A 22,121-nucleotide genomic window follows, 5' to 3' on the forward strand; every position below is an offset into this window, starting at 1 on the left:
AAAGCATGGAGCTGCCTAAGTGTTTGTTACTATGTACCAGGAGCATGCCAAGCCCTTGATAGCACCTTCCTATTTAGTTCACACAAGCAGTGTGTGTGAGATGGGAATCACTGTTATTCCCATTGTGTAGATGAGAGCTCTGAGTCTGCAGAGTGAGTGAGTAAAAGTCGCTCAGTTGAGTCTGACTCTTTGTGACCCCATAAACTATAGAGTCCATGGAATTTTCCACGCCAGACACTGGAGCGGGTAGCCTTTCCCTTCTCCAGGGGATCTTCCCAACCCAGGAATCGAACCCAGGTCTCCCTCATTGCAGGCAGATTCTTTACCAGCTGAGCTACAAGGGCAGCCCAAGAATACTGGAGTGGGTAGCCTATCCCTTCTCCAGCGGATCTTCCCGACCCAGGAATCGAACCGGGGTCTCCTACATTGCAGGCGGATTCTTTACCAGCTGAGCTATCAGGGAAGCCCGAGTCTGCAGAAGTGGACCCAGGTGCCCAGGTTCACACAGCTGACAAGTGGCAAAGTCAGGGCTTGGATCCAGGCCTCTTCTCCAAGAATCTCTGAGTTGGCGCTGGTGTATAGATACTAAGTTGGAGGGCCAATAGACATTCAGGGATGTACTGAGGTGGCCGGAGTGTTGGTCACTGCTGTCATGGAAACCAACGGACCGATTTTATAACTTTACCCATCATGTAAATATCCACCCTTTATGAAGGAAAAGTCATTCCAGTTACAGCCTCTGAGGTTGAAGATTAAAATATTAAAGATTAAATATCACTGCATAATATTTCTATTGACACTTTGATTTATTTGTTTTTCATTCTTGAGTGCCCAGCAGCTTGTGGGATCTTAGTTCCCTGACCGGGGATTGAACCCTCACCCTCAGCAGTGAAAGCGCAGAGTCCTGACCTTTGGACCGCCAAGAAATTCGCTGTGTAGCATTTCTATTTAAACCACCTGGTATCACAGCAGCATTCAAAACTCCCTGTGAGTAGAGCCTCTGTGGCAGAGGTTCCTTACAAAAAAAGAACACCTGGACCCGGCACAGTGACCTTCTGGTCATCAGTGTCCCCCCAGCCTGCTGTTTTGTTCTCCATTCATGGGAGAGCCACGAGGAGAGACCACAGTGCAACTGCAAACAAAGGGTGTTGGAAAATACAACCTGAGCCAGGAAGACAAGTGTTTGCAAATTATTTCACGGAGAGGAAGGGAAGTGAGAAGCAGCTGAGCCCCTGCCTTCAGGTGTGTGGAGGGTTATTACTGGAGAGAACTAGCCAGCCGGCTCCAGGAGAGGAGGCTCTCCCATTAGAGAAACTGGGAGCCATAGCAGTGGCAAACCCCGGTTCAGACCTGAGTAGGAACTTTCTGAAGGCAAGACTGGTGGATGTTGTCACGGCCAGATGGCTAAATGTAAGTGGGCAAGATGCCTCCTTTCTCTGAGGCTTTTTCTAGGGATGGTCACTCACCTGGCAAGGGTGACTTCCATCTGTCCTGGAGAACTAGGATTAAGAGGCCTTTGAGAAGATCCCCTGGAGAAGGAAATGGCAGCCCACTCCAGTACTCTTGCCTGGAAAATCTCATGGACAGAGGAGTCTGGAGGGCTGCAGTCCGTGGGGTCGCAGAGTCGGGCACCACTGAGTGACTAACACTTACTTACTTACTTACTTAGAGACGCTCTCCAGCTCCCTAATATTTTCTGTGAAAGTGCTAAGCTAAGCAGATCAGAACTGAAATACAGTACTCCTCCATAAAATGCAGAAAGCAGTGCTTGCTTCCTGAAGCTGGTGCAAAGAGGAAATGATGTCGCTCCATGCACCAGTGCCTGGGATACAGCAAACACTCAAGAAAGGTAGTTCTTTTAATTAGGATTATTAGTCCTAATTAATTAGGATTGTTTAATTGTTCTTTTAATTAGGATTATTTAATCAGTTTCTTTTTTAATTAATTAATTTATTTTAATTGGAGGCTAATTACTTTACAATATTGTAGTGGTTTTTGCCATACATTGACATGAATCAGTCATGGGTGTACATGTGTTCCCCATCCTGAACCCCCCTCCCACCTTGATAGTGAACTAACGTCCGTTTAACAATATTAAAGTCTGCATTGTTAAGAAGCTGAAACTGCTATTAGCATCATTGAACAAACTCAGAGTTATGCAAAGGAACAGGTTAATGTATGAGGCTCAGAAAATAAAATGCTTGCACATTAGAAGCTGGATCCAGCCTACGCTAATGAAGTTGCTATGAGAGGCAGTGGCTCAAAAGCTCTGTGAGTGGACCCACAGTCCTCCTAATTCCCTATCTTTATTGGGAGCCCCCATTGTCCTTTGACTTTATGTAGTCGCAGAAAAGACAACTCAATATCTTGATTCAAATAATTGATGGTACCTGTGATACAAATTTAAACAGACACAATTCCACCCACCCACTCAAAGGTATGTGCATCGCATAAAACTTTAAAAAAATGTATTTTGTTGAGTTTTTCTTTTAAGCTTTGGAGGACTGACAATCCCACTTAGAGTTTTCACCCAAATCACCTAAAGACTCCTTGTTCCTTTATTGAAGGAGTTTATCTCTGAAGACCACCAGTGGAGGTTCAAATTCTTGACAATGACCCTCATAGACCAGAGCAGTATTGGCTTCAACCTCCCTTGGGTAGAAAAAGAGTTAGAAATGCAGACAGAAGTCAGGCTTGGTCCCAAGATTCATTCATCCTACATATGTTGAGTGAGCAGCTCAGATATACCAGGTGCCATCCCGAGACCCTGGGGATACCGGAGTAAGTAGAAAACCAAAAGACCTCACCCACTAGAGGATGGAGCAAGTGTCTTTTAATTTCATGGCTTACTCCTTGGAAGGAAAGTTATGACCAACCTAGACAGCATATTAAAAAGCAGAGACATTACTTTGCCAACAAAGGTCTGTCTAGTCAAAGCTATGGTTTTTCCAGTGGTCACGTATGGATGTGAGAGTTGAACTATAAAGAAAGCTGAGCACAGAAGAATTGATGCTTTTGAACTGTGGTGTTGGAGAAGACTCTTGAGGGTCCCTTGGACTGCAAGGAGATCCAACCAGCCCATCCTAAAGGAGATCAGTCCTGGGTGTTCATTGGAAGGACTGATGCTGAAGCTGAAACTCCAGTATTTTGGCCACCTGATGCAAAGAGCTGACTCATTTGAAAAGACCGTGGTGCTGGGAGGGATTGAGGCAGGAGGAGAAGGGGATGACAGAGGATGAGATGGTTGGATGGCATCACCGACTCAAGGGACATGAGTTTGGGTAAACTCCAGGAGTTGGTGGTGGACATGGAGGCCTGGTGTGCTGCAGTTCATGGGGTCGCAAAAAGTCGGACACGACTGAGTGAATGAACTAAACTGAACTAGAGGATGGAGTTATGCAGGGATGTCCAGAGGGTTCAGAACAACTCGATGGGGACCTAATACCGGGCATTGCACAAGAGAGATGATGTTACTACTTTTCCTTTTCCCTCTGCTTCTTTTTGAATTTATTTTTAATTGGAGAATGATTACACTATTGTGATGCTTTCCACTGCATATCCACATGAATCAGCCATAAATATGTCATTTATTAGTATTTTAGGAACAGAGCTCAAAATTTTAATGACATGATAACACTTTTATTTGGAGGCCATGTTACAAAGCTGTCATCTGTTTTGTAACCACTGTGACTTTTCTACATCTCCATTTGCCTGAGAGTTCAGCAGAATCCAACTGAAATTCAAAACCAGTGTAGATGCGTGTGGCAGGTCTCAGACGAAGCTGTTCTGACAACACAGGCTCATTTCCCTGTGTTCCTGAGTGAACAGATTGTGTAACCCCCATCCTGGACATTTTTCACGATAGTGTGAAGCTGAGTGATGAGCCATTCTTTCTGCTGTAACACAAGGCTATTTTGATTGAAAAATCTTTAACCTCAGCCTTGTTTTGCCCCAAAGGTTTTTTCTTTAAATTTGTTGGGCAATTACCTCTTAATTCTGGTGAACTTTTATTTGCTGCATGTGAAGAATTCTAGTGTAGAATGGGCCTCCCTTTACAATATACTTACAAGAAACGTATCGTTTTTCAGTTCAGTTCAGTCGCTCAGTCCTGTCCGACTCTTTGCGATCCCGTGAACCACAGCATGCCAGGCCTCCCTGTCCATCACCAACTCCCAGAGTCCACCCAAACTCATGTCCATTGAGTCGGTGATGCCATCCAACCACCTCATCCTCTGTCGTCCCCTTCTCCTGCCCTCAATCTTTCCCAGCATCAGGGTCTTTTCAAATGAGTCAACTCTTTGCATCAGGTGGCCAAAGGATTAGAGTTTCAGTTTCAGCATCAGTCCTTCCAATGAACACCCAGGACTGATCTCCTTTAGGATGGACTGGTTGGATCTCCTTGCAGTCCAGGGGACTCTCAAGAGTCTCCTCCAACACCACAGTTCAAAAGCATCATTTCTTGGGCGCGAAGGTAGACTTTGGTGGTACCTACCTGATACCAGTAACATGCTTTTCAGTTATGAACTCATTTTGTGTGCACACTTGCCCTTTTAAAGAGTAATGTGACTGTTCTGTTTCACAGATGAGAAAACAAGGGCAAAGCTGCTTGTCCTCCAGCTAACGGGAAAGTCACGGGTTAAACCCAGACCAGTGTTCTTAGGCCCCGCTGACATTCTGCCTCCCGGGGACCCTCTGAGAGGAAGGGGGCTCCTTTGCTCTCTGCAGGTCTCAGCTCTCTGAACCATCCTGGGAGGTGCCGCAGCCCCACCCATGAAGCTCTTCTCGATTCTGCTTTTTGCAGATTGACGACACAGGCAGATTCCAAGTCATCATTATCCCATCCGGAGCTGACTATGTACCAGCACTCGAGGGACTCCAGCGGTGTACTTTCTGCTATGGTGAGACCCCCGGGGAGAGCGTAACTTGATCAGGTCATTCAGCAGCAGTGAGTCACCATGGAAAGGAGGGGCTGGAACTCGGCAGCAGCGAGTGGTCTTGGGAGGGTCTCCCCGGGGCTCACCCTGCCACACAGCCTCATCCACAGGTGGAGCCTCTCAGCTCATGCACCTTCTGGGAAACAAGAATTATCTTTAGAAATTAACTCAGCCTGCCTCATGGCCAACTTCCTTGTGCGGTGAAATACATTTATGAGCTTTCTAAACCTCAAATGTTCACAGTCCCAAAGAAATGCTTTATGGTAGAAGTGGAAGTTAGCAGAAATGGATTTCTCATTGGAAAGAGGCTTTCTCAAAGCCCCAAACGTTAGGGATCAGAAAGATTTGTGATGCTGATTTGCCTGTGACTGTTTACACCCAATATGTAGTTCTAGCTAGAGAATGGGCCAAAACCTGCATTTGAGTGTTCTAATAATTTGAACGTGCTAATAATTACAAGAGTGGGAGTCGCTGAGGTTTCTGGTGGGTATGATCGCTAACTGTTATCAGACATTCATTATTAGCCACGCGCTGTTCTAATTGTGTTATTTAACAGTGATGGTGGTGATGATGATATGTAATGTTTAGGCTATTGGGTTTAATGCATTCCAAGTGTAGTGCAGTGTAGTGCAAGTCGCTCAATCATGTCCAACTCTTTGTGACCCCATGGACTTTACAGTCCATAGAATTCTCCAGGCCAGAATACTGGAGTGGGTAGCCTTTCTCTTCTCCAGGGGATCTTCCCAACCCAGGGATCAAACCCAGGTCTCCCGCAGTGCAGGCAGATTCTTTACCAGCTGAGCCACAAGGAATGCATTCCAAACACCCTTGTAATGGTTTCACTTGATCCTTATAATGGCCCTAAAATTTTTGAATGATTATTAGATCCATTTTACAGATGAGGTGAAATAATTTGCTCACAGCCAAATCGAAATCAAGAAGGCTGGTTTTAAGACACCTGCGGTTTATGAGAAACACAGATCGCATTATGCTGTTCCCTGAGACTCTGTACTTGGCCTTGAAGGAAATGGTGATTTCCTCTCCTTCTCCACATGTGTCAGTGAGATGCTTCTTCTGGCCGTATGAGTGACTCCTGGGCAGGTGGCGACTCTGAGAGAGAGGTGGGATTCTCTCTCAATAACGCTCTCTTCCTGCTGTCTTGCCCTCTGCTGCCCTCTGATCAGTCATTTCCCCCAGCCCGGAGGAGCTCACCACACTGCGGGCAGATTCCTCCCCCTCGAGTTCTCAGCTGTGGGTTCAGACTCAGTGACACATGCGCCAGTGTGATTTGTGGTCGGAAGTTATCCGCATGTGTCTAGAGATAGATCTGGGCTCCATTTCTTGGTTTAAAGCCTTGTTTTGTCTTTGAGGCACTAAATGGAAGGTATTTTGGCTGTTGTTTCCCGCAATTAAGAAACCCCACAAAACTGAGCAAATGGGCGGGCTGCTGGTTTTAAATATGTATTTATTTGTTTGGCTGTGCTGGGTGTTAGTTGCAACACACGGGATCTTTAGTTGTGACATGCAAACTCTTAGCTGCGGCATGTGGGATCTAGTCCCCTTACCAGGGGCCGAACCCGGGCCCCCCTGCATTGGGAGCTCATAAGTCTTAGCCACTGGACCACCAGGGGCGTCCCCAGAGTTTATATCTTTATTGAGTCCGTGAGCAAGACTGGAGTTCTGAAGTTTGCTCCATCCATTAAGGATCTGCACTCTGCTTATTAACCTTTCATTTAATCGCTTTTATTCATGGCTGGACCCTTGTCTAAGTACTGGCTGTCCACATACGTAGTTTTCTATTTCTCTTTGGTTTTTAAAGAGAAAAGTCTCTTTAGTGCTCATCCTTAACCATCAACTGCTATTGAAAATGTAGGATTGCAGAGTGTTGGCCCTATAAGGGCTCTCTAGGTGCATCTGATCCAACCATCTCATTCTATGGAACTGGGGCCCGGTGGAGGCTTGGACAGGGGCACACAGCTTATTTGTTACTGGGGACAGCCAGACCAGAGCCCAAATATCCTGACTTTCAGGCCAGTGGGCCTATCCACCCTGCTGAACCATTGGCCTTGCCTCAAACAGTACAGCGCTGACTTCATATGCAGACACTTCTAGAAATGCGGATGTGTCCTTTGGCAAAATGATTTTATTGTCCTGCCCTCAGGCTCTTTGGTAAAATTAGGAGATTAGATGACCTCTAAGATCCTTTCATTTCCAAGTTTTTTTTTGTTCCTCTGAGTATTGTGGTCAGATTCAGTAAAATGCACTCTCTGTTTTATTACTACACTTTCTTTTAGAAAATGAGATATGCACACATTAAAATGACCTCATATTTTATGAAAGCCCATTAACATGTAGTATTTATATTCATTTATTTAATAAACACATAATGAGCTTTCAACTGATAGGTATAATATATAAATGGTAGCTCTGTTCTTAATGTCTCTACAGAAAAATAAAGACATTGAATTATAAACCTTTATTTAAATTGAAATAAACGATGCATTGCTTTTTTGCAGTCTTACATTTTAAGCAGATTTCTTTTCATAATAAGGTAGCGTGTGCAGAATGACAGGGGCCCTTGGTTTAACCTGTATATTGTCAATTAGAGAGGTCATTTCTTTTTATGTCATGATACAGTAAACACACATGCAAACATGAGATCAACTGTCCCAAGTCAATCTTTATAAACATAAAACGCAGCAAGGTGAAACTTCTGTTGAAAGCAACCTAATTTCAAAGAGTCAGATAGCGTCAGTGAATGGAACTCCACACATGGGCTGAGTTTAAAATCTGTACTTTGGGGATCAGAGTGCAAAGCACATAGTAGGAAATCTTCCTGTCGCTGACCTCAAAGTCATTTAGTTACTATATTAACATCAAAGATCATGCAGACTCCAAATGTCGAAATGCTTGAGATGCTATCTTCCCTTTTTCTGTCCGTTTCTGTTTAGTAACCCTAAGTGACTTTCGGTCTGCAGATGTGTGCAAGCCGGATGCTTCTTGCCATCAAGCCAGACCACCCCCTGTGCAGTCTTACGTGGACGCTGCTTTCCTTCTGGACGGCTCCCGGCACGTGGGAAGCGCAGAATTTGAAGACATACGGGGATTCTTGGGAGCACTGTTAGATCACTTCGAAATCACCCCAGAGCCTGAGACCTCTGTCACCGGAGACCGGGTGGCCCTATTAAGCCTCAGTCCCCCTCACTTCCTACCCAACACTCAGAGGAGCCCTGTTATAAGTGAATTCAACCTGACCACCTACAAGAGTAAGCGCCTCATGAAGAGACACGTGGAGGAATCCGTTCAGCCACTAGATGGAGATGCTTTTATTGGTCACGCCTTACAGTGGACTCTGGACAATGTCTTCTCGAGGGCACCCAATCTGAGAAGAAATAAAGTCATTTTTGTGATATCTGCTGGGGAAACCAGCCACTTGGACAGGGAAACCTTAAAGAAAGAATCCCTGAGGGCCAAGTGTCAAGGTTATGTCCTATTCGTGTTTTCCCTTGGGCCTTCTTGGAATGACCAAGAACTGGAAGATCTAGCCAGCTACCCTTTGGATCACCACTTGGTCCAGCTTGGCCGCATTCATAAGCCTGACCACAGATACAGTGTGAAGTTTGTGAAGGCTTTTATAAGCTCAGTCAGGCGTAAGTCATAAAATCATATTATTTCTTGCACATTTCAGTATATTTGGTGTTTCCCAAAGAAGGGCTGATGAACTGACATGGATTCTGGAAAGCCTCTGTCTTCAAGGGCGCTGCAGGGTCAGAAAGGAAAATAGGGAATGATGGATGGTGGAGGGAGGAAGCCTATGATTTCTAAGCCTTGAATTCTCTGGCTCCTCTTTTTTACGCCTGTGGTTCCTATGGAGAAGCAATCATAACAAACAGCTATTCACACATCTGTCTGCAGGGAGCAGCGTAGTCTGGGAGTGTGAAATCATAGCCGGGATACTAGTTACCAAGTAGAAACCCTTGCCATGTAACATTATCACGCTGCCCTTTGATGGAAAGTTTGACCAGTTAACACTCCAAGAGGGAGCTAGAGAAAAATTCAACAATCCTTGGTTTTGCGTTTACAAGTTCTAAAGGGAGAGTTCGAAGTTTTAGGAGGCACCACATTACATGTCAGAATGAAAGATGCATCCTTCAAAACTTTCTCAGCTTTATTAATGATTTTTTATGATGCCAGTAATTAGTGTCACTGTTGCCCATAAAAAAGAAACGTGGGTTGTATTTCTTGGCACGAGCTTGTCTCGAAAGTATGCAATTCATTTTAAATGCAGCAGGATGGATTCAGAGAAGCCCTGTCCTGATATGGCTATGGAGGTCAAAAAGCACTGTCAGACTTCTGATCATTTTACTTTTGGAGTTCAGATGAGGGAAAGTGAACACACAGGCTAACGGACACCCAGTGCTGCATCCTATGTCTCAAACGTGTCACTGACATTCACCGTGAGACCAGCTAAGTCTGCACAGACCCTGACTGGTCAGGGCCGGTGAGGTCTGAGGGGCCTTGGGAAATGGTCGATGGGGTCCTCGAGTTCTCTGCTACTTTAGGTGTGAGTCTAGGACCAACGTCCCAGCATCTCCTGGGAGCTTGTGAAAAATGCAGACTCTCCTGCCCCACTCTGGACATTTTGTTCCAGAATCTGCATTTTATCGAGACCCCCAGTGATTCCTATATACATTATGGTTTGAGAAACACTGATACAGGATGCTCCTATGTTCCATATGCTCCTAGAATAAAACTTCTGTGGATGGGTTCTGGAATAGGAACCAGAAAGAAGAGCTGGGAAAATGACAGAAAAAAAATAAGTGAAGGCCAGGGGTCATTTGGAAAGAAGAAATCATAAGGCATTTGTAAGGGTAAAACACAAGAACACCTTGAAACTCAGCCACTGAAAAACCAGGCACTCTTCTTATTAGCATTCCCCTCCCCCTGCTTCCTTCCCCTCTCTACAGAAGGGTTCTCCTGTCCTTACTATGTGGCAACTTGCTTGTGGCTTGCAATGGTTCCAGACCCTGAATTACAAGAGTCTGCCAATGGCAAATAAACCCATTTTCATGGAAAAGCAGAACAGAAAACACCTTGAAAGACTGAGAAATTTGTCAAGAAACACTTCTTATAAGGCAAAAAGTTGAAAGGAAGTTTAGATGGAATTTCCTTTCCTGGTCCCACAAAATTCTCAGTGGCATTTCATGGTAACTAGTCAAACTGAATGATTAGGTAAATGACACCCTCACCACCGCCCAGGGAGAGGGAGGAGATGCTTTAAGAAGATAAACAAGACCAAAAAAAAAAAAGAATCACTTGGAGTGGGTGAGAAATATGTAAAGTGCTTGTCAAAGTCATGACACCACTTTTCTAGAAAGTATCTAGAAATCTCCAGCATTTAAACTATAGCTTTCAAAGTACAAAAAGTTGAAAAGACTTTGACATTCAGTTCAGTCGCTCAGTCACGTCTGACTCTTTGCGACCCCATGGACTGCAGGACACCAGGCCTCTCATGTCCATCGAGTCAGTGATGCCATCCAACCATCTCATCCTCTGTCATCCCCCTCTCTTCCTGCCCTCAATCTTTCCCAGCATCAGGGTCTTTTCCAATGAGTCAGTTCTTCGCATCAGGTGGTCAGAGTATGACTCTGACATAATCATATTCAATCCTGCATCCTCCATTCAGAGCAGGCCCCCAGACCCACACGCACCTCTTCAATATTAACACATATGTAGGGGCTTTTCAGGTGGCTCAGGGGTAAAGAATCTGCCTGCCAATGCAGGAGATACAGGATATGTGGATTCGATCCCTGCGTTGGGAAGATCCCTGGGAGGCAGAAATGGCAACCCACTTCAGTGTTCTTGTCTGAAAACTCCCATGGGCAGAGGACAGGCTCCAGTCTACGAGGTCACAAAGTGTCAGACGTGACTAAGCAAATAACCGCACAGCACATTAGGTACCTACTTTGAGCCACTCACTGTTGAGGGGTGGGGTATCAAGGAGGAACCAAAACAGATCTGGTCCCAACCCTCCCAGGCATGCGCATCCAGCTCCCTCTCTACATGACTCTTGTTTACACACTACTGTGACAGAATTGGCTATCAGACACAATTCACATCAGAACAGGCATATTTTCTAAGCAAAACTACTGACTGACAACCTGATATTTAGAGTGAAGACAGAAGGTTAAACATCAGACGCACATGAAGGAAACATCCCAGCCTTGGCCATTCAGTCTAGACGCACACAGTTCAGTTTGCAACAGCAACCCAGGAGATGGCGCTGGGCCACAGCCCAGGGCCAGCTTGCAACTTACGATGACCCAGGATCACCAGCAAGACGTTTAATCATGTGTAACACACAATTAAATCGAAGGCATCAAGGAAATAAATAATGCCTTTTTAAAGTTTCTCATCAAAAAAGCCTTTTTAATGTTTTAAATGGTATTGGAAGAAGCATGCTTTTAATATTATGAAAAAATAATATATTTCAGATGAAATGAATCATAGTGAATTAAAACCAAAATGGACTGCAGTTACTGTTGTTCTTAATGATACAGAGAAGGTTAGGGGAATATCTTTCTCCTTTTGCAATTTGGCATTTCAAAGGAGCAAATAAAAAAAAATAACTATTCTGATTAGTTCATGTCAGTTAGAGGCCAGACTGTTAGGATGGGCCCATCTCCTCTAATGTTTAATGGACTTGAGCAGCTAAGAGCATCTTATTGAAAAGTAAGTTGAATTCTCTACTTATACATTTGGCAGTCGTGAACCTAGTTCTAGACCTAGTTTCAGAGAGTCTGGTGAGAAATATGCTTTCATCTCATATGGCCACCTTAGTTGGTGTCTTTCTTTCACGGATGTTGAGAACAGTGATGTGATGCTTTGCATGCAAAGCTGATTGCTGTCATGTTCATTGCTGTGAATACGAGTCTCCTCACAGATTTTCTTTTTCTTCCTAGGTGCAATCAACAAATATCCACCAATAAATATCAAAGCAAAGTGCAACAGACTCAGCTCTACGGACCCACAGCAGCCCCCACTACAGTTTGTGCGAAGGTATTAACCTGCTTGGTATTTACTTGAACAATGAATGTGCCATCCTCTTCCCCCACCTTCTTTTCTCCCTCTTCATCTATGCCATTTGGAAAAAATCTATCACTATGTGACAATAAAATATAAGTTGAGGGAACAAGAGATAATAAAAAATGACCAGGTTGAACTGAAAACAGAGTTTTTTAAGACAGAAAATCTAATTGTTGAACTAAAACAACCAATGGGACACCCCTGTGGCAATGAGCACGCCAAATAACCAGATCTTGTTTTCTAAGAATCATTCCCATTGAAAGGAATCAGGGCTCCTTGGAGAAATAACTAATCCGAGGCTGTAACAGGGCAATTGCAATGTGAACCTGGAGCATTCATTATACAAGAAAGTAGCAAAGAATCAGTCATGTCAAAAGGACAAATGAGCTGTCTTGAAAGGGTTTACCACTGGCAGGATTTTGGACTATTTGAACATCAGAAAGTATAGTGATGGTAATGGATCACAACACTGACTTTTAAAAATATGCAGCTCTATGTAGATACCCAAAAAGAGAGGAGGGGAAGAAACGTTCTTTTTTTATACAAGTATGCTAGCTAATAAATGTAGAAGATGTGGTAGAATTAGAAAACCACGAGCTTGTAACCTCTGTTGTAATAAATGAGTCAGGCAAAGATCAAGGAATGCTAAACCCAGTGGGTGACTATTTCCAGCCCCAGAGAAGCCCTCCCACACTTACTAATTACAAACAAGGGAAGAACATTTTCCTGCTGAGGTCGGGCCACACCCACTGTAACCAGGATCTGACACTCTGTATCTCCTCAGGGGAGGCAGGGGAAACACAGCACCAAATGTGGGATTCTGGCTGGAGAGCTTTGACCCAAGTCAAATAATGAGGAAACCATGGGACAATTCCAGAATGTGGACCGTCCTTCAAAGCAGCCCACCTGTATTCTTTCTAGGTGTCAACATCATGAACAGCAGAGGGATGTGGGGTAATGTCCTAGGATGGGAGAGACTACAGACAAAATAGCCAAGTGGGGTGGAGTGAACCTCAATTGGATCCTAGAGGAGAAAAAAAAAAAAAGCCTGTATTAATGACATCTGGAGAAATGGCAACCCATTCCAGTATTCTTGCCAGGAAAAACCTGTGGACAGAGAAGCCTGTTGGGCTACAGCCCATGGGGTCACAAAGAGTTGGACACAACTGAGTGGCTGAACACACATAACTGGGGAAACTTGAGTATGAAAATATGTTCTGTGATATTATTAATTCATGTGAATTTACTTAGGCGTGGTGATAGTGTATGTTTGTATAAGAGAATGTCTTTGTTCTTGAGAGAGTTATGCTGAAAAGTATTTAAGAGTAACATGCATGATGGCTATAACCTACTTTCAGATGGTTTCATAAAAAGAAGCAAAGCGTGTGTGTGTGCATATATAAGTATATATGCATATATATATACACACACACACACACACATATATGTATGTGTGTAAGGAGTAAGACAAGGCTGTATATTGTCACCCTGCTTATTTAACTTCTGCACAGAGTACATCATGCAAAATACCAGACTTGATGATCACAAGCTGAAATCAAGATTGCTGGGAAAAATATCAACAACCTCAGATAGGCAGTTGATGACGACTCATGGCAGAAAGTGAAGAGGAACTAAAGAGCCTCCTGATAAGAGTGAAAGAGGAGAGCGAAAAAGCTGGCTTGAAACTCAACATTTAGAAGACTAAGATCATGGCACCTGGTCCCATCACTTCATGACAAATAGATGGGGAAAAAGTGGAAACAGTGACAGATTTTCTTTCCTTGGGCTCCAAAATCACTAGATGGTGACTGCAGCCCTGAAATTAAAAGACGCTTGCTCCTTGGAAGGAAAGGTATGACCACCCTAGACAGCATATTAGAAAGCAGAGACATCATTTTGCTGACAAAAGTCTGTATAGTCAGTGCTATGTTTTTTCCAGTAGTCATGTAGAGATGTGAGAGTTGGACCATAAAGAAGGCTCAGCACCGAAGAATTGATGCTCTTTAAACTATGGTGCTGAAAAAGATTCTTGAGAGTCCCTTGGACAGCAAGGAGATCAGTCAGTCCTAAAGGAAATCAACTCAACCCTGAATATTCATTGGAAGATCTACTGCTGAAGCTCCAATACTTTGGCCATGTGATGTGAAAGCTGACTCACTGGAAAAGACTCTGATGCTGGGAAAGATCGAAAGCAATAGGAAAAGGGGGCAACAGAGGATGAGATTGTTAGACAGCATCACCGAATCAATGGTCATGAACTTGAGCAAACTCCAGGAGATAGTGGAGGACATGCTATACAGTCCATGGGGTCGCAAAGAGTCAGACACAACTTAGCAGCTGAGCAACAACAAAATGTATATATGTGTACACACACTGGGTAGTGAGGCGATAATAGGTGGGAAGACCACTTAGATGAAAGGTATATTGGTATTTACCCATGGTTCTCTGTTCTCTACAATATTCTGCAAACTTGACCATTTTCAAAATAAAAAGATAACTTGTAAAATTCAATGGCTGGATTAAACAGAGCAATAGACACATCTGAAGAGAAACATAAAGAACTGGAAAATAAAGCTAAAGAAGTTGTTCAGAATGCAGCAGGTGAAGTCTTCGCAGTGAGAAGCCCCCAGTGAAGAGGAGCCCCTGCTTGCCACAGTCAGGGGAAGCCTACTCAAAAGAGCAACAAAGACCCAGCATAGCCAAAAAAACATCAAATAAAAAAGAACTCATGACAGACATGAATTAAAAGATGAAACAAATGCAAGGTGTAGCAGGCGGGATAAATAGAAAAAAACAAAAAACAGTTCGAATGGTGCAGGGGAATGCGGAACACCAGGATGAACAAAACTTAAAAGCAGCCAGAAAGAGGAGATCCGCAGAGAAACTATAATTAGGCTGACAGCTGAATAATCAGGAGCAGCAGTAGAAGCCACAAAGCTATTGAGAACCTTCTAAATAATGAAAGGAAAGTTTTGCCAGCTTAGAAAAACTGCCTTTCAGTGTTTTTAACAGGAAAAAAAAAATACAAGTTGTACTAAGACTGTAAATGTGTATTGATAAATATTTATTATTTATCAATAAACATGAGAAAAGACACCAAACAATGCAATTATCTTTCGGTTATTAAAAAATGAAGCCTTGAGCTTCAATGCAGTGACAGAAAATGAAATGAAAACAAGCAATATAATATTTTTAAAATAAAAAAGCAAGAAAGGAAAAATAGAAGTAGTAAGCACAAAGTAAGATAGCAGAATCCAGTCCATTTCTATATGTCAGCAATCATAATAAAAATACACAGATTAAGCATGTCAGTTACACTTAGTAGATTTAAGAGAACAAAATAAAATCCAGCTATAACTGTTTTTAAGATAAGGACAAGCCAGAAGATAAGGGCAAGGGAAAGTTGAAAGTAAACTTACGGAAAAAAGTATAGTAGGCAAATATTTTAAAAAGAAAACTGGAATAGCCTTATATCCAATAAAATATACTTAAATTTTTTTTATTTTATTGAAGTATAGTTGATTTACAATGTTGTGTTAGTTTCTAAGTGAAGTCAGTCAGATAAAATATACTTCTAAACAAAACCATTTTGTATGGATAGAGTACATGATCACTACATGATGATAAAGTGTTTAATTCATGATGAAGATGTAACAATTCTAAATTTATATGAGGGGCTTCCCTGGTGGTTCAGACGGTAAAGTCTGCCTGCAGTGCAGGAGACCTGGGTTCAATCCCTGTGTCTGGGAGATCCCCCTGGAGAAGGAAATGGCAACCCACTCCAGTATTCTTGCCTGGAAAATCCCACGGACAGAGGAGCCTGGTGGGCTACAGTCCGTGGGGTCGCAGAGTCGGACATGACTAAGTAACACTTTCATAAAATAATATTGAAATGTACAAAGTGAAAATTGAAAAAGGAGTAGCAGCCATTAAAATATGATCAGGGTTGGAGATTTTAGTACATCAGTTTGAATACTGTTAGGTCAAGCAGACAAAAATTAAAGTGGTTTAGTCATAAGTAACAAGCTTGATTGAATAGACTCATATAGAATTCTGCACAGAAAAATGAGACATTCTTCTGAACAAATGGAATGTTAATGACTCTCCATCAGGGTAGAGTGTACGGATGTCTACTGTGCAATTTTATTTATAAAGCAACTATCAACAAATCTCTAAGAACTGGCTTCATACAGTCCAAATTTATCACAATTAAGTTAGAAATTCATACATGCAATATTTTCACAGCCCATATATTTTTAAATCAAAATCACATTTCTAAATAACTAATGAAAAAGTTCATAATAAAACTTAGAAATATTGTTAGAAGTACATAACAATCAAAATACTACATGCCAAAATTTGTGGGATGCTTGCTTCAGAATTCATATTTTAGCAAAGTTCATAGTTTTAATTCTTGTGTTAGGGAAATTTCTTTGACATTCAATGTTATATTAGTTTCAGGTGTACAACACAGTGATTCAACATTTGTATACATTACTAGATGATCACCATGATAAGTCTAGCTATTCTCTGTCACCACTTAAAATTATAACAATATTATTGACTATATCCTATATTCTGTATGTTGCATCCTCATGACTTCTTTTTTATTTTATAACTAGAAGTTTGTGCCTCTTAATCCCCTTCACCTGTTTTGCCCACCATCCTACACACCCTCCTGTCTAGCAACCACCACTTCATATTGATGAATCTGTTTCTGGGTATTTTGTTCATGTGCTTTGCTTTTTAGATTCCACATGTAAATGAAATCACATAGTGTTTACCTTTCTCTGTCTGACATATTACACTTAGCATGATACTCTCTAGGTCCATCCATGTTACAAATGGCCAGATTTCTTTCTTTTTATCACTGAGTAATATTCCATTGTGTATAAATTCCACATCTTTATCCATTCATCTATTGATGGACACTTAGGTTGCTTACACATCTTGGGTATTGTATATAGTGCTGCAGTGAACATACATTTTTTCAAATTAGTGTTTTCATCTTCTTCAGGAAAATACCCAAAAGTACAACTGCTGAATCATATGGTGGTTCTATTTTTAATTTTTTGAGGAACCTCCATACACTTTTCCATGGTATGTCAGGGAATCTTTTAAACTTTAAAAGCGAATGAGGTAGACATTGTTCTTAAGATGTAATAGAAAATATATACTAAAAAAATTAAATAACAAGGTCCCACTGTATAACACAAATAACTATATTCAGTACCCTATGATATTGGATGGAAGGGAATCCAATGGAAAGGAATATTTAAAAAAAGAATGTATGTGTGTGTGTGTGTGTGTGTGTGTGTAACTAAATCACTTTGCTCTATGCCAGAAATTAACACAACATTGTAAATCAACTATATTTCAATTAAAAACTTTTAAAATACTTCAGTAAAAAAATACTTCAATAAAAAAACAGAAACTAACACAACATTGTAAATTAACTATACTTCAATTTTTTTAAAGGTGTAGAAATGTAATTAAAAAATAATTTAAAAAAATTCAAGTGCTATAGGACAAAAACAGAAATACTCAAAGAATGGAATGAGAGTAGAACTTACTTTTTAAAATATCTTAATTTAAAAAATTGCCAGCAACAAAGGCAAAAGCTAGTTATTTTAAAACAATAATATACATATAGATCATATCCTTTGCATGTACAAATATTACTTATTTTTAAAATTAGAAATAATTGAAATCAAGCAGTTAGGAGAGTGTTTTTTTGGTGTGTGTCAGTGTAAATCACAGTGTACTAACACACGTTCCCCACGTACAGCTGAAGTCAGAGTGCCCCAGTCGAGGCTGGGACAGACGCCTCTGAGTGTGGCCTCTCTCGCTGTGAGGAGGATGCGTCCCCGTGCAGTGATGGGCTGGAGAGCCCCCCTGATTTGGCTCCAGAAGGTGCAAGAAGCCTCTGCCTGGAGGCGCCTCACCTTGCTGGGAGGCAGAGGAACTGTCCAGCAGCAAATGCTTCTGAAGTCAGGCTCAACAAGCCGGCGCGGTCAGTCCAGGAGGGGCAGGGCTCCCCCTGCTGCAGGTGTCTGGCAGTGTGGAAAGCGCCCTTGAGTCTGCATGTGTATCAGGCTTCATATATTATAGGTAACTGCAAGGCCCACGCGGGAGCCAGCCTATCAAAATTAAAGACATTTTTGGAAAACCTTCCCACCCTGCATTTTCTCCTGCTTCTGCACTTTTCCCTAAGATATACTCAGTTCAGTTCAGCCGCTCAGTCGTGTCTGACTCTCTGCAACCCCATGGACTGCACCACACCAGGCCTCCCTGTCCATCACCAACTCCCGGAGTTCCCTCAAACTCATGTCCATCGAGTTGGTGATGCCATCCAGCCATCTTGTCCTCTGTGGCCCCCTGCTCGGATTCTCCTGCATACCTGGAAGGGTGAGATGCCAGGAAATGCCGGGCATATGGAGGAGACAGATCCACACTGCTGTTGGTGATTCCCTGACAGTGTGTTCGACCAAGACTCCCCGGGTGTTTCCTATGTCATCAAAGACCGTAATAAAAGGTAACAAGCCACACGGCTGCTTCTGAAACTCCCTGCCTGAGCCTTTCAAGAGCTGGGCATGTGGGATTGAGGGAGATGAGAATGCCTTGCAGCAAGGGGCCTGGCCACCAGGATGACTTCCTTTGTCCTCAGAATGACTTGCATGAGAAAGGAGGTCATTCCACTGTCAGATTATGAGAAATACAGATTGAAGCTGGTTCTTCTTCAATGGAAAAAAAAACAAAAAGACATTGAACCAAACCACAAGCAACCAAGGAAATGGATGCCCATGAGGGAGACTATAAGCACCTACATCCACTCAGAGAGAAGACCAGAAGCCACCTGCCTCTGCATCTAGGCAGGCAAGCACTCCTGCCAGACTTGGAAGCGACAGCAGGCAGGCCAGAACCACAAGAACTGAACTGTTAAAATGGACCCAGTTACCAGTGCCATGTGACTACACATCTGTTGTAATTCTAATCTCCAAAGTGTTTTCTTTAGACACACAAAATGTGTAAGATGAAAAGAATTCTTGAACTAAAAGCCATCTTGCCTGCATTTTCCACTCCACTGCATCCAGTCAACTAATAAATGCAGCTTGACTGATTCCTGGCTGTCTGCATAGTTGAAGGAATCTGTGATCACAGAGGAATGAAATCTGCAATTAGTCCCACCCATTTTTCTTTCCCAAGTTTTACTGGAGCTGGGCACAACTGCAAAATGAATGGATGGTATTTCATTCTTGTTTCTTCATGTTGACTACATCCTGTTGAAATTACCCATCAGCAAAGAAGTATCTGAACAACATAGAATGAGAGTAAGAAAATCAGAAAGTCTCTGTGATTCCTGGAATAATCACATGATTGTTACCGAGCACTTAACCAATTACAAACTCCATATATGATACGGTGGAAAAGATGGAGGATTCAGAGATACAGCATTTATTATGTTCAACCCTTTTAAGAATAAAAATATTTGAGGGGGAAGGGCAGCATTACAATGCTGTAGAAGGAATTTAACTTTTTCTTAACAAAGAGGGAGGAGGAAGACAAAGACAGCTAAATTTGCTGTAAAAAGGATCAAATACAAAGGGAGAGAGTGAGGCTGGAGGGGAGAAAGCAGTCTAGACAAGGGAAACTCAACCGTGGAAACAGTGTGTCCCAGACCGGAGACAATGTCCCCTCACGATCGGCAGGGCCATGGTTCGGGCATATAGACAGTTACCACCTTGGAGGATTTGAGTCCGTAACATTTAGTCTGGAAGTTAACCAGAAAATGGGGCTTCCCTCATTGCTCAGTTGGTAAAGAATCCGCCTGCAATGTGGGAGACTACGATTTGATTCCTGGGTCGGGAAGATCCCTGGAGAAGGGATAGGCTACTCACTCCAGTATTCTTGGGCTTCCCTGGTAGCTCAGCTGGGAAAGCATCTGCCCGCAATGCGGGAGACCTGGGTTCGATCCCTGGGTTGGGAAGATCCCCTGGAGACCAGAAAGGCCACCCACTCCAGTGTCTGGCCTGGAGAATTCCATGGACCATATAGTCCACAGGGTTGCAAAGAGTGACTGAGCGACTTCCACTTTTCACTTTAACAAGAAAATATAGAGAGAAGCGCAACAGAGGAAGGTGTGAGGAAATTGCGTTTGCCCTGGAGTTACGCCAGGGCTGCTATTCCTGGTGACTGAAGGAGCTTGTCAGTCGATACAGCACATTCGTGAGCACGGACAGAAGCCCAGACACAGTGTACACGCTCAGACGCCTCGGGGTCTGTGTCGCAGGACCTCTCTGTTGGTCTGAGGTCTCCCTTACCCCCCGCCCTCACTACAGACGAAGAAGAAAGTGTGGTGAGTGTGTGAGAGAGACAAAGGGGACAGCAAGATAACTTCAGCTTCTTTTTATGTCCTTTACTTACTCATTTTCTAAATCACGATGCTTTTGTGAGAGAGATCGGACTGACAGCGGGACAAAGCAGAGAAATCCAAACGCAAAGGAAGGGACTGTGGTGGATGTGGTGAATGGCGGCTGCTGTCCTCACGGTCTCAACATTCTGGAGTTCTTATGTATGACTCTTCCACAATCAAAATGCAGCTAGCCTCTCATGCCACCAGGCCCCTCTCATTTATTTAAAAATATTTACGGAGAGCTCATGGCTTCCTAACTTCTGCCCCTGGCAACCTGCCCTCCTGCGGTCCTGCACCCGTGTATCCAGGTCTTCTGACAGCATGACTTCATCATTTCACTGTCTTATTCCAAATATCGTGAGAGTCCTCCATAGTTTCCTGGGTAAAAACCTAGTTTCACGGAAGTAACACAGGACTCTTAAACTCCCAGAAGAATCTGGTTGTAGCCTCAGCTCTGCCTCCCGAGTCCCACACTCACCTCTAAGCAGCTGGCGCCACGGGGCTCTGTCACTCACAGCATTGGTGGGTTTTTAGTCTCTTTACACCTGAAGAAAGAAGGATCCCTCTAGTTAAGTGGGCTGCTCAGCTAATAACTAGAGGACCTAGAATACAAGAATGTTTCAGGACTCACGGCTCTTTCCACGGCCTCCCTGTAAGATAAGGTCTGAAACAGCTCCCGTTCCACACTGTCCACTTCCGTTGCCACCAGCTTTCAACTAAATGAAACTAAAAATTCACTTCCTCATCACACTAGGCACATTTCAAGTGCTCAGTTGCACGTGGGGCAGCGGCTGCCGTACTGGCCGGTGCAGCTCACGGGACCTTTCCACCAGCACAGAAAGCTCGATGGGACAGGCTCGGACTTGTGGTCAGCTGCACTCGGCTTCTGACTTCCCTGACTCACCGCTCTGGCATTCAAGGCCTCTCCGAGTCTGACCCTAGCTCCACATTTTTGTTGGATTACTCTTGACTCCCAACCAAACACCTGCGTGCCTGCCAGACCAGGCGTTAGGTCTGTATCCCTTACCTTAACACAGTGCTTTCGTTAGAGCGTGAACCTTCGGATGGACGGATGATGGGTGGATGGGAGGGAAAGAGGAGGAAAGAAGGGGGAAGGAAGAGGAATTCATCCATATGCTTTCACTAGATCAATGCTGACAGCTAACAAGTGCTAAGCACTCCTCTGGTTTCCTGGGGTTACCACAGTCACCAGATATGGCTTCATGACACTTTCCATCTGGGATGGTGGGAGGATGGGGAAATCACAAAGTTTACAAGTAAAAATTCAGATAGTGGTTAAGTGTTAGGAAGAAAGTAAGAGCCTATAGTTCTGAGTGTCTGGGACGGGGACAACTATACATATGGTGGTCTCTAATGAGGTACCATTCGAACCAAAATCTGAGTAAACAGAAGCCAATCATACGAAGTTCTGGGTAGAACATGCTCCATGAAGAAGAAACGTTGCTGTTACAAAATTAGACTTTTGCGTACTTTGACCAGGTGTCTTATTCATCCACTTCTGATATACCTGTGCAGTGTAAATCCCCAGTTGAATCATCTTAATACACTTACCCTGAAGGAAGGCTACAACAAAGAATGGGTACATGATCATTTAGGAAGACAGGTTAATACAGAGTCTGTTCCAGCTGACATGGTAATATTTATCTTCTATGTTGTTTCTCTTCTTT

The 22,121-nt window shown here is 43.2% G+C and overlaps 1 protein-coding gene across 1 annotated transcript in view; it reads left to right on the plus strand.

The window, feature by feature from the left end:
- The window catches only part of COL6A6 (collagen type VI alpha 6 chain), a 147,041-nt gene that overhangs the window by 124,417 nt on the left and 503 nt on the right, over positions 1 to 22,121 (plus strand). Inside the window, exons 34-36 of the mRNA XM_043874966.1 lie at positions 4,802 to 4,898; positions 7,913 to 8,584; positions 11,897 to 11,993. Coding sequence (XP_043730901.1) covers positions 4,802 to 4,898; positions 7,913 to 8,584; positions 11,897 to 11,993 — 866 coding nt within the window. The remainder of the gene's footprint in view (positions 1 to 4,801; positions 4,899 to 7,912; positions 8,585 to 11,896; positions 11,994 to 22,121) is intronic.

This window comes from Cervus elaphus, chromosome 19, assembly GCF_910594005.1.
Source record: "Cervus elaphus chromosome 19, mCerEla1.1, whole genome shotgun sequence".
Classification (NCBI taxonomy): Eukaryota; Metazoa; Chordata; class Mammalia; order Artiodactyla; family Cervidae; genus Cervus; species Cervus elaphus.